This window comes from Stigmatopora nigra, chromosome 7 (genome assembly GCF_051989575.1).
Source record: "Stigmatopora nigra isolate UIUO_SnigA chromosome 7, RoL_Snig_1.1, whole genome shotgun sequence".
Classification (NCBI taxonomy): domain Eukaryota; kingdom Metazoa; phylum Chordata; class Actinopteri; order Syngnathiformes; family Syngnathidae; genus Stigmatopora; species Stigmatopora nigra.
The window spans coordinates 565510-578379 of record NC_135514.1 but is presented as its reverse complement, the minus strand read 5'-3'; the positions used below and the strand labels follow the sequence as shown (position 1 = coordinate 578379).

The window sequence follows — 12870 nt, the reverse complement described above, 5'->3', positions numbered from 1 at the left end:
AGATTATACTGTAGCATTTGCTTAGATGACAAACTGAGGATAAGTTTGTGGAGAAGCACTATACAATTTCGTCATACGCTGCTACTTACTACTAGGCTTTTTGTCAAGTCAATGATGACGACAATGCCTATGTCTGATTTTCATTTTTCAAGTAGGGCATTGATCACCCACCGTTTTATATAGAAATGCCAAACAATTACCCAAATTGAGTAAGATGTTGACTTCAAATATATAAATTACATTGAGTCAGCCTCTTCAACATTAATTTTCATCTTGACTAAATTGTGTGCGCATATTGTACTAATTGGTTAGGTTGCCTCCTTCAGAATCAACCAGTGACATTCAAAGTCGTGTTAAATGGGTCTCAGCATACACCTGCCACCATTTACAGTGAATCCACAGATAGCTCAGTTATTGCGCATTTTTCTAAGTCAAGGTTTTGCCATTTAAATGGGTGTGCAGATTTATGATGTCCACTGTAGGTATGTATGTGCCTTTTTATATGCAGTTTGTTTTCTGCATTCTGCCTGTTTGCGAAGCATTGTGTAACCATCACTGGCCGCTGTATCCTAAAATCATAATCTATTTAAGTCTCTGAAACTGAGGCAAACATTATTTATGTTGCTGTGCAAGTACTGTATTTATGTTTAATCTCCATAAGTACACAATAGCATCATCATTGAGTGGTGTTTAGGAATGAGACGTTGATGTGTTTGTATTTGTGTAGTGATGAAGATAGTCCAACCTCTATACATAAAATAGTGAACATCTTTGTCAGTTCATCAACAGATTTGCCAGTTGTGTGGCACTTTTCCAAGAGGATGTGATTTATTACTCCTCTCCATCGGCTAAACATTGAATAAATTACATGAAAATAAAAAGTGTTCAAATATTGGTCAAACACCAAATTTCCCTTTTCCTCGAAATGACTTCATTACTTGCCTTGTGTTTACATTCTGTAAGATGCGCATCCATATTATTTCTCTGAAGGACCTGTATATTGTGTGTTGGAAGTTAGATTTAATGGGAGCTATTGAATCACAGTGTACTTACACCTTGTAACGCGCTTGATGTATATTTATGATGTGTTTTGCATTATGCAGGATGTTGGCTTACATCAGGGGTGCTCAATACGTTGATCGTGATTGACCAGTTGATTGCCAAAGTACTATTGGTAGATAGCACCACAGTAAGATTTAACCTGTCTGTTGATTTTCTTTAGGCCTTAACTGTGTCTCGTTTGTACCGCAACATCACTTCGCTTAGATGTGCGGAACAAACAAACCAAACTGCTACTGCTCATTAAGTGATACATTGATCTTGGAAACTTCAAATGTGTGCCACAATTAGTATATGCTTCAATTCAGCGCCCTCTGGTGGTAATGGGACTGAAACGGACTAGGCTACCCCTCTCCCAACTGCCGAGCGATGTACATATACGGTTATGCAACATACATCAAGTTGGAAGAAAGTAAAGTAAATCTTGAGCAAAGAGTTACATTATTTAAGTGTAAGGCAAACATCAATTGAAGTAGTTTTATTCAAAACCTTCTCAGAAGGGATCATGTAATTTAGTTGTATAAATGAAGGAAAATGTTTTATAATGGGTTATTACAGTTTTGCACTAACACCAACATGCTCTATGTTGACTTATTATGTTGCTGTAATGGCAAAACAATTAAACGGGAGTGTTTGGGCAAGGGTGAAAGGTTAGTCAAAAAAGTTTGTCGTTTTTTCTTTTTACAACTCTTCATTTAGGATTTCATTTTACAGAATCCATTTTCTATTTCTGCAAACTATCAAAATGCAATGTATTGTCGATAAATATTTTAGAGTTACTGCACTTGAGACTGTTTGTAAATACAATTGACTAAAGAGATGAAAAGCAACTGAAGTTCTGCTTGTTTTTGTTGGTTTGTTACCAAATTGTACAAAACAGAAATAGCTTCAACTTTTAAGACATCTATAACTACATGACTTAACGGTATGTGTAAATGATAGTGTTAAGTAATATCTAAATGAGTCATTGAACAGAAGGATAACCACATCTGAATTTGAAATCATTTAATCATAATTTAGTAGTTTTTACATCATGTGAGTCAAAGTATATGTATGGAAAATAACTTTTTACAGGATGATAACTTTACAAAGAATAGGCCAAAACAGAAGCATTAAGCTTTTTTTGCTTGTTTTTACTATCAGTAATGTTCTTTTTTATATCCACAGAGGCAGACAACAAAGAGAAACCCCATCCTTTATAAAACAGTAAGTATTTTTTTTATGTTTAATACCATTTGTATATCTTTGAATACACTTTATATTTTCTCAGTACTCTCAGTGGACTGACCATCCACATTTAAGGGGCAAAAAAACCATCAAATGTGTAATCTACTGTTTACATGCTAGTTGGGATCTTTTGCTTTCTATTCTTTGAAGGGATGCCCGTCCTCTCATATTCCATTTTTTCCTGGATGTATTCCTGTTTACAAATTTCAAAAAACTCAGGGTCCCTGTAGCTGGTGAAAGACAAAAGGAATAATATATTGTTAAAAAATCTTCTAACAATAGTTTAATGTAAACCTGAAATGTTCCATAACAAAAAGTATGCACGATATGAAAAGAAATTGCTAGGTACTTACTGTTGTGTCAGACACTCCTTCAAGGCAGCATTTTCCTCTCGACACTTGAACACCATGAAAAAGCCTGATTCTTTGCAGCAATGGTTGAAAGCTGGGAAGAAAAGGAGATGGCAGAGAGGGAGATTAGAAGTCATCAGAACATAAAATTTAAACATCAAGCGGCGCTAGTAAATAGTTCCATTCATGACTAAAGTAAAAGGGGCGAACTAAACAGGCATCAACATGATTGCCATCAGTGAAATCAGTATGGTTATCACACAGACACCGTCATCGGGATGTGTATATGAACACAGTCTAAAACCAATTTAGAAGAGCAGAACAGTGCAACTAATCTAATCAAGCAGTGCCTCTCCTACATCCCATGGTGCTAAAAGAGGATTGCCTCTCTCTTCAGCGGCTTTGTACCAGTCTGTTTCTAAAGAAACACCTCATCTCACTGTCACTGGCAAGGGTTCCACCAGTGATCCTGAGCAGTTAAAAACCAAAAGCTTATATTTTGGGTAGATTAAGAGCATTGTAATGTGGGATGATCTTTTTGAATCTAACACTTCTTTAGCAGTAGATAAATAAGTATGTGATGGGAAAATGAAATGACTATAGGATGCTTAGTTCCCATCTAGTTCAAAGAAGCAGACAAAGCCAAAAAAAAGTAATGCCAAGTGTCCACTTATTTGTATAGGCGATCCAAATGTATCACAATTATATCAAGGGACTCTAACTAAACTAAAGCTAACTCTAAACAAAACTGCAGTATTTTCACCACTTGTTTGCCATCACTATTCTTTAAATGCTTTCAACAGAAATGCGTAATGCATCACCACAGTGCATCACCAGTTAACAAAGTGATGGTTAACCCATAGATGTTATCAACAAACAAATATTACACTAAACAATATGAACTCAGCTGCCTCTATTTGCATGCAGCTGATAGGAAAGCAGCCATCCTCTAAATTCATAATGGGGAGAAAAAAAAAAATTAAATTTTAAAATTATAATAATTTAGCCCACCCGGCAAGTGGTTAGTGCGGTGGCCTCACAGCTCTGGGGTGCTGTGTTCGAACCCAGGTCACGTCCACCTCTGTGGAGTTTGTATGTTCTCCCTGGGCCTATGTGGGTTTTCTCTAGGTATTCCGGTTTCCTCCCACGTTCCAAAGACATGCATGGTAGGCTAATTGGACACTAAATTGCCCCTAGGTATGAGTGTGGGCATGAATGGCTGTTTGTCTCCTAGTGCCCTGCGATCGGCTGCCAACCGATTCAGGGTGTCCCCCAGTCAGCTGGGTTTGGCTCCAGCACCCCCTGCAACCCTAATGATGATAAAGCGGTTTAGAAAATGAGATGAGATAATTTAGAAACACAGTGACCGCGCCCCCTTTTTGTCACAGTTATGTCATGGATGAACGTGTGCAAGAACAGGAACACACCCACTTAGGAAACTTTTTTTAAAATGTTGACTCTCATACGATAAACACATTTATACTCAACAAAAGACATTTCAACTTTCTAAAATACACATTTTACTGTCCAAATGTTAGATCACCATATTAACATTCCATTGAGAAAAAATCATACACCACAAAAATACACACCTTCAACTTTGTCGGCGCATCTTTCCTTGGCTTTTTCCCTCATCATTTTGGGGATGAGTACGTCCGTTTCTACATGTCTCAAATGGATCTCCTCTAGAGCAAAGGAAAACAACAGAGAATGACAATAATAAATGTTGTTGTTGTTGTTGCTGCTCCTGCTAACTGCTTCTCTTCAGGCCGCCGTGCATTGTTTTTACAGCATTCACTTCTTATAATCAGAAGCATTTTTGTGCAAAAAAAATGTGTAAAATATGCGTTGTCTCTTGCTTGAGATAGCAACAAAGCTTGCTGCAACGACGACTATTTGCCGAGGAGCTTACATCTGTAAGGACAAATAGATCGGGCGAGTAATGCCCCAAATAATTGATTACCTGCTTTGGTTGCTTCCATTGTAGTAGACTAGTAGAGCCTATTATATCATTACAAAAGTCTTCCAATGTGACCTAGCGAACGTGCGCGCACTGAGTTACTTCCGGTAGCGGCGAAGTAAAACATGTAAAAACTACAAATCCCAAAAGCGCCTCGCTTTCCAACGAGACAGTGATATCAGCCCCACTGCAGTAAAATTGTCGGATCAAGATCACGCCACAAATTACTACTTGGGTGGTTGAACGTACCAGAAGTATTATTTATTTATCACTTATTTAATGATTTTAAAAAATTATGTTTTCATTATTTTTCAGTTTGTTTGTTTCTTGTTATTTGTGCACTTCCCTACTTATTTATGTTGTTGACTACTTATTATGGTGACTATTCATTTATGTATTTATTATTTATTGATTATTTGTGGTTATTAATTATTGATTATTCCTTTGTCTGTTTTTTGGGGGATATTTGAACACTTTGTGGTGAAGTGCATCAACCTCACGGTTCTGGGGTTGAGGGTTCAATCCCCGGTCGATCCTCACTGTGTGGTGTTTGCATATTCTCCCCGGGCTTGCATGGGTTTTCTCTGGGTACTCTGGTTCTCACAAAAACATGCGTGGTAGGCCTGGTTGAACACTCTAAACGGCCCCTAGGTAAGAGTGTGAATGGTTGTCTGTCTCCTTGCACCATGCGATTGGCTGGCCACTGATTCAGGGTGTCCCCTGCCTCGTGTTCGTAGTTGGCTGGGATAGGCTCCAGCACCCCCGAAACCCTTGTGAGGAGGATAAGCGGTTCAGAAAATGGATGAATTCCTCAATACAATTCTGCAGCATGTGTGTAAAATAATGTTTTTTACGTGTTCCAATCTTTGTATGCCAAAAAATAAATCGGAATATGAATTCAACTAAATGACTACGGTGGGTTGTTCATAAAGACATTTACAGTATATGTAGGTGCCATATCAAATTCCCAAGGTTGGCAATTGTGAATATTTGGAAAGGAAAAAAAAGAAAGAAAGCAAAACCAAAATTAATTATGTACCACGAACACGTAAATATTGGCTACATGTAAACGTGGCCAGTGTGTTCAGCATTCCAGGGTTTCATGCTGATAATGCAGGACCATGGGCTGCCGTTTCTGATCCAAAATTCAAGCAGCAGGGCCCTTGAACCTGGCAGAAGGAGGTTAGCAAAGTTAAACCCCCTTACTACATGCCTCAGTGACTTGGGCCCACGACCAGCTCGTCCAGCTGTCTATAGACATACAGAAAAATAAAGAAAGCCCCTGTCAGAAAAGGCTGACGGGCCATTGCTACCAACAAGTCTTATCTTCAAAGTCTGGAAGAAAAATACACCAATGAACATTTTACAGGAATAAAGCCATCTGATACTATTAACTTTGTCTCATTTGTTTCAGATCCCACAGAAACCTAATAAGGACAAGCACTATCAAATATGGATGGATTTATTATTCAACGTTGAAAACTGTTTCTCTAGATTGAAATGAAGTTGCTTCATGTGTCCTTCCTTCTTCAGGCTCCCGTCAAAATGGCGGTCTGGGGGCCAAATCTGGCCCGCCGCATAATTTTGTGTGGCCCGGAAAAGTAAAACATGTAAGTAAAACATTCTTTAATCAATTTCTTTGGTGTTTTTAGTTCAAAAAATATTTTGTATATCTAAAAATATATATATATATATATATATATATATATATATATATATATATATATATATATATATATATATATATATATATATATATATATATATATATATATATATATATATATATATATATATATATATATATATATATATATATATATATATATATATATATATATATATATATATATATATATATATATATATATATATATATATACATATATATATATATACATATATATATATATATATATATATATATATATATATATATATATATATATATATATATATATATATATATATATATATATATATATATATATATATATATATATATATATATATATATATATATATATATATATATATATATATATATATATATATATATATATATATATATATATATATATATATATATAAAAAGCTAAAATAAACATTGTTTTAGATCTATGAAAAACTGAATACTCAGGGATTTTAATCCAGTTCTTCTAATCAATTTATTAAAAAAAATCTAAATTATTATATCTAAAAAGATCCGACACCCGTGAAATCAAGTTGACGTTAAAGCGGGCCAGAAACCAACCCGAGTCTGACACCCTTGCTCTAGTCCTTCATATCCTGTCCTAAAAGATTCAGTTGGCAGATGGGTTCTAGAGGTAAAAACCATGGAGTGTATGTAAGCCCCAGCCATGGGGAGCTGCTTCAGGTCTGATAGAGGGCACATAATCCTGTGGTATGGGCAAAGGATTACAAAACTCCAGATTTATAGATCCTGCTGTGGGACACCTAAGCAGGTCACCACTGAAAGATCTGGACAGTTTTTGCACAATACAGATCAGTATTTTGGTGGTTGATTAAACATTTTTATGAATTAACAGAATTATTTTGTACATAAAATAGGTTCAAGGTCATTCAGCCCAACCATATTTTATACCATTTCATGGATTTTGAAGTGTATGTATTTTAGCTTTTCCTGCAATATATTTGTTCATTTGATTAAGAATAAAACATATTCTTGCCTGTTTCTGGTCATGCTGGCACCACCCGACTACTGTCAGAATGCATTTCCTCTCACGCAAGTGAAAGAGGCAGCCACTGCGCCACAATCTGTAGCCATTTCGCAGAACGACTAAACGCTTTGACACCAAGGTTTTTAATTAAAATTACATTAGAAGTAATCAACCGGAAGAGTATAGTTAACAGACGACCTGAAACTTTACTGAATATACTGTGGTTTAAAGACATTGGGTATTGTCTGTTTGAAGAATAACATAACCTTTGACTTTGGATATTTAGGTTAAAAAATATTTCCTTTAAAATTGTATATAATGAATTACCCGTGATGTTTTTTTTTCTTTTTTGGATTACAATGCTGGTAGTCATTGCATTGTGCTCAAAATTGATGTCGGCTTAAATTGCCAGTTGCCTTTACTTCTTTTTGTTCTTTAGTAAGATTCTAAATATGTATTGATTCATACAGATGCAACTGGTAAATAGTATATATTCCAGTTGGAGACATTACTGTCATCCTCTTAATTTTTTAGACAATCTTAATAAAAACGGTCACAACTGATTACAGCCTTACTTGTCCTGTTCAGCATCTGACTAACAGAAATCCTTGAAGAAATACGAAAGCTCTTGAAGAAATACTACAGCTTTTCTAGGAGGTGACATGAGAAGACCTTACCTTTCTCAGAGATCACTTAGAACAGCTTTTAGTGTATCACATTCAACTGAGTTTTTGGTTGAAGGTTAGTCTCTATTGAATATAGTATCAAGCAAAATATTGAAATTGTTTGTTACTAAGATAACATACAGTAAAAAAAAACAAATCAATCAATTCCAGTGGTGTTGTTATATCATTAATATGAATGTGAAATTCATACCTATGCTGTGCTGGTAGATAATGACAGTTATGTCACGTTTACATCTGATTTCTCAACACTTTCATTGTATTCCGGTCAATCCCATAGCTTTTCATAGATTAATGACCAAAGAGTATTCTTGTTATCTTTATAAATACTCTGATAGAAAAGATCCTGTAGCTAATGGTCTATATGAAACGAGGCCTGTCTGGCTTTCACGTCGCATCTGTCAAAGAGTAAAATATTAACGAGAGAAGAAGGCTGTAGATAGAAGGGTACAAAGACCCTATTCGTTCTCACTTGAGGGCTCTCGCCCAGGTAATTATAAGCTTTATAAAAGTAAACCAGGAAAAGTGGCAGGAGCCCACCAAAAGAATTGACAGACGGGGGAAAGAAAATTACTTTTCCCCTCTGCCTTTGCTGTGTGCCCCCTTCAGCAAGATGAAGCAGCATTAGATGGAGGAGGCCTTCTTCACAAGGCATCCTGGGACTTTTTACGTGGAGGAAGTGCAGCCTTCCACTCTTCTTGTGTTTCTCCTATTCATTAAGCAAGCCAGCTAACCTCTGATCATCTAACAATGACATGAGTTTCCCCCGTGCCTTTTCGGGTCCATCCTGATGGAAAGATGAAAAGCCTAGAGATAAAGAGTTATGATGGAAGTAGCATTTGAATAGGAGTTTGGTATAGAACCCACTTGTACTAAGCAACATTAAAGAAAGAGAGCATCTTATCATTTCATGTTTCCAGCCCCAACTCTCTCCTTTTTTTTCCTCCTTTCTTGGCTTCTATACCCACATAGACCTCACTGTACTGATTGTCTGAATGCGGTTAATTATCGAAAAGGAAAAGTTTGTACCTGTTGAAAAGCTATCCTCAGTTACTTAGCTTGTTAATGGCAACAAAAAGCACCCATATAGCGGACGGTCAGAGGACACCACATGCTGCGGGGGCCTTTCAGACATGTCTCTAATAAGATTGCGCTCGTGAAAGCTCTTCTAAATGCACGCAGAGGAGGAAAAAAAGCAAGGTAGGAGGGAGAAAAGAAAAGAATGGGGAGGAAGACATCTTTTTTTACCTACCCTTCTGTAATTACTACAAATGAATAAAAGGCTGAAGAAACGGTCATAAAGACTTTCCATTACGACAAAAAAAATATCAAGAAGGTAAGGCATGTGATCGATTATTTTTTTGACTTGATGAAATACGTGTTATAACATCAGAGTAATAATAAGCCATTTGTGTGTGTATGTGTTCATTGGTTTTGTAGAATTACATTTAGGACTAAATGTTCAAAAACTCTGTTCAAGCTCAATGAAAAGAGCTGTTTTTTCCTCCATTATATTTGTGAGTGAGCATGCTTTAGTTGAATACTGTTTGTGTACAGATGCATGCTTAAGTCACTGAATTAAATTAGATATTCTTATCCTCAGATCATTGTGTATTACTGTCAAACAATTACATCCGGGGTTCATTTAAATAATCTGTATCTCAAATCAGGATGTATGTACAGAGAGGAATCTCCATTTTTATGTTCCCACAAGCATTGCATGTACGTAGATGTTGTGCTACTTGATGAAGTCTCATCTCATCTCGTAAATGACCTGTGAATCATTTCACACTTGCAGAAGGAGAGTCATGTAGTGCTGGAGATAGGGAGGGATGTCAAGCTTGGCCCAATTTGCCTTGTCATAAAGCCATTCACACTTTAGGTTACATACACACGCCACACTTGCATTGTGCAAAATACCATTAATCCACTCGCTGGCATATGCCTTTAAAATTTAAGTAAATGTACTACCAGATATCGGAAACGTGCCTGAAGAATTAAATATTCCAGCTCTCCTTATGGTGATTTGGACATGCTGCAAGCCTGCAAATATCTTTGAAATTCAATATGAATTGAGCGAATACATTCTCCTTTTTCATATGATTAAATTGTGCACAAAAATATATACATTTAGCCTCTCAAATTAAGTTATTTCTGTTTCCTATTGTAACCTCCTCTGGCTTAGTTTGGGCTGTTTTCTCAATGCTCAAATGACCCTCCTAATAAAAGTACACCCAAACCAGATGATATTTTTAAACCAATACATATAGAAAACATTCCCAATTGGGTGTACTAGATGTTCAAATTGCACAATAGATCTACCCCTGTACACAAAATACAAACATTCTCAATATATTGTTTTTGAAATTATACTAAATCTGCAATGAAATGCTTACCTAAATAATAACACAATACAAGAAACAACATGTTTATTCAATGTGGACTCATTGAGAAGAAGTACTACATGAGGGGGAATATGGAGAATATACGCCTAAAGCCGAGGAAAGGTGCTAAAATATACAGCGAGAAAAACTCAATATGGCAACCGAGCAGCAAAAATGGGGTGGCATGCCAGAGTCGGTTTCTGTAGACAATAACAATTTTACACTCAGTATTGATATAAATTTTCATCAGGAGAAATGCATCAAGTGAAATATTGTTTACTAGAAAATGATTGTTTCTGTTATTAAAAATACAATATACAGGATATACAGGGCAACCCTTCACATCTGTCCTATAATACTGTCCCCCTCAATGTTTTTCTGATACGGCCCCCTCTATTCAATACACCCACACACACACATACACCTACTCATATGCACACACACACACACACACACACACACACACACACACACACACACACACACACACACACACACACACAGCACAGGGAGCAAAGAAGCCGCCAATCAATTATCGACCTCTTTATAATATACGGCTCTCAACACCTCGTGTTATTCTGTTAATGACTGGATTATGACACTGATTAAGATGCACTTAACCCATTCAAAGGAGCTCTAATTCACATATCCAACAGAAGCCAATTAAAGAAAGTGGCCCGTCAAACATCTGAAAATGTCTGGACAAGATTGGCGGTGGGTGAAAATACAGAAAGGGTTTCCATTCACAATAAGCCTTTAGCAAGGGATTATTTTAATATGATTAGTACGGTACATATGGTATGTTATGATATATATAATATATTAAGGTTATGTTGTTATATTTTATACTGTGGGGAAAACTGATTAGAATAAGATCAGCTGTTGTATTAGTGGTATGTTTTATCTTAAAATTATTTAAACATGCATGAAGAAACTGGCACTGTTTGAAGAACAACAGTGCATTTAAATGGCTTTAGTGTTAGGAAAATATCCAAACAGTTTTGGCTTCATTAATGTCACCCTTCTAGCCAATCAAATGTTGATCTTTTGTTTTGACAAGAAAGGATTCTGGAGCAAAGGGACTTTCAAGCACTTAACAATTCAAACCACACTTCCAAACTTCTACACAAAGCAGATTAATTAACTTTAAGGCTAATGCAGTACATCTGAACCATAAACATCTTGCAAATTACCTCAGGGGAAGTGATTACAACTGTGGAAAACAATAAATCTATCAATGAATCTAATGAAGCTTACACACCATCACTGGAATTTGATTCTTATTCTCGTTTGCGGAATGACAAAAGAATAGAAGGGGTTTATTGGTAAATTGTTAATCATAATGTGATACCACAGTCAGCAACTTTCCCTGTATAGAGGGGGCTGAGGGGGGGAGGGGGGGGTCAATATGCCGATTATTATGCCTGCCAATGAGAAAAGACCTGAATCAAATTATTTTCCCCCAGAAAAGGAAAATAAAGCAAAGCCATAAAAAGTCACCAATAATCTTCAGATGGAAATTCATGTTTTATGAATTCCAAAAGCCATATGATAACTGCACACACATTGAGTTGTTCATTTGAAATCAGTTCTATCACAGTATTGTAATTCGGCTTTTGTTGGCGTAGGACTATAGTGCATTTGTAGAGGTGTCAATATTTTAGGCCACGTGGAAGGAAATCCACATTAAAGTCATTGTTAAATGACGACATTGATGGTGTTGCGCAGATTTTTTTTTCTGATTTACAGAAAAATCCTTGTCAATGGTAAGAAATAGAAGAGCTGATTGTGATTTCTTGATTGCGAAACACATGTTACCTCATCTCTAGTGTAGAGGTCAAAAGGAGTAAAAGCAGTCCTTGACATATATTGTATTGATGTATTAAAATGAAAATGAAAATCAGACATAGGCATTGTCGTCCTCATTAACTGACAAAAAAGCCTAGTAGTCATCATACCCTCAGCAGCGTATGACGAAATTGTATAGTATACACTTAAGTAATTTACCATAGAACTGCCTCAAAGGCACACGTACAAATCCACACAACATGGGCTTTCCTAGGCTTTTGCTTTTATTTTAATGGCAACATAGAAGTACTGTATGTTACTGTGACCTAAGATCAGCTTGCAACTGTTTAAACAGATTGGTGGGAAAGAGTTCTTAACAGTGCAGACCGGGTGCTAATGAGGAGATGCGTTAACTAGGTCTCATTTGGCATTTTGTTGAGCCTTCTGCAATTTGGTGTCAGATTAGTGGCTATGGTAGTCATGATTCTTGGCTGAGGAAAGTTGAGAAATCTTAGATGGGATGTATGTTGTCATCAAGCTATATTTAAGGGTTAGAAACAGCGACTGAATTTCAAACAGATTGCATACGATGAGGAATTCCCAATTTCTTTACAACAAAAGAGATCTAGTGCAGGAGTGGGAAAAAGGCATTATCAATCATATCTGTAACAACAAATGATGGGCAAATGATAAACATTCAGTAAATGTTTTAGTCGCATCATTTTAAATGTAACACAT

General features: G+C 36.2%; 1 protein-coding gene across 1 annotated transcript; it reads right to left on the bottom strand.

Moving 5' to 3' along the window:
* Positions 1-2049: 2049 nt before the first annotated feature.
* cmc1 (C-x(9)-C motif containing 1) lies at positions 2050-4748 on the bottom strand. The gene is made up of 4 exons (XM_077720944.1): positions 4600-4748; positions 4229-4321; positions 2640-2730; positions 2050-2516 (listed from the first exon to the last, which is right to left on the bottom strand). Exons 1-4 carry the CDS (start codon positions 4616-4618, stop codon positions 2396-2398), a joined length of 324 nt encoding a protein of 107 aa, XP_077577070.1. The 5' UTR covers positions 4619-4748; the 3' UTR covers positions 2050-2395.
* Positions 4749-12870: the final 8122 nt, after the last annotated feature.

Coding starts and splice junctions, on each gene's coding strand:
- cmc1 (XM_077720944.1), bottom strand. Junction 2,731..4,228: donor ATGCGCCGACAAAGTTGAAG/GTGTGTATTTTT, acceptor TTTTCTTCCCAG/CTTTCAACCATTGCTGCAAA. Junction 2,517..2,639: donor AAGGAGTGTCTGACACAACA/GTAAGTACCTAG, acceptor GTCTTTCACCAG/CTACAGGGACCCTGAGTTTT.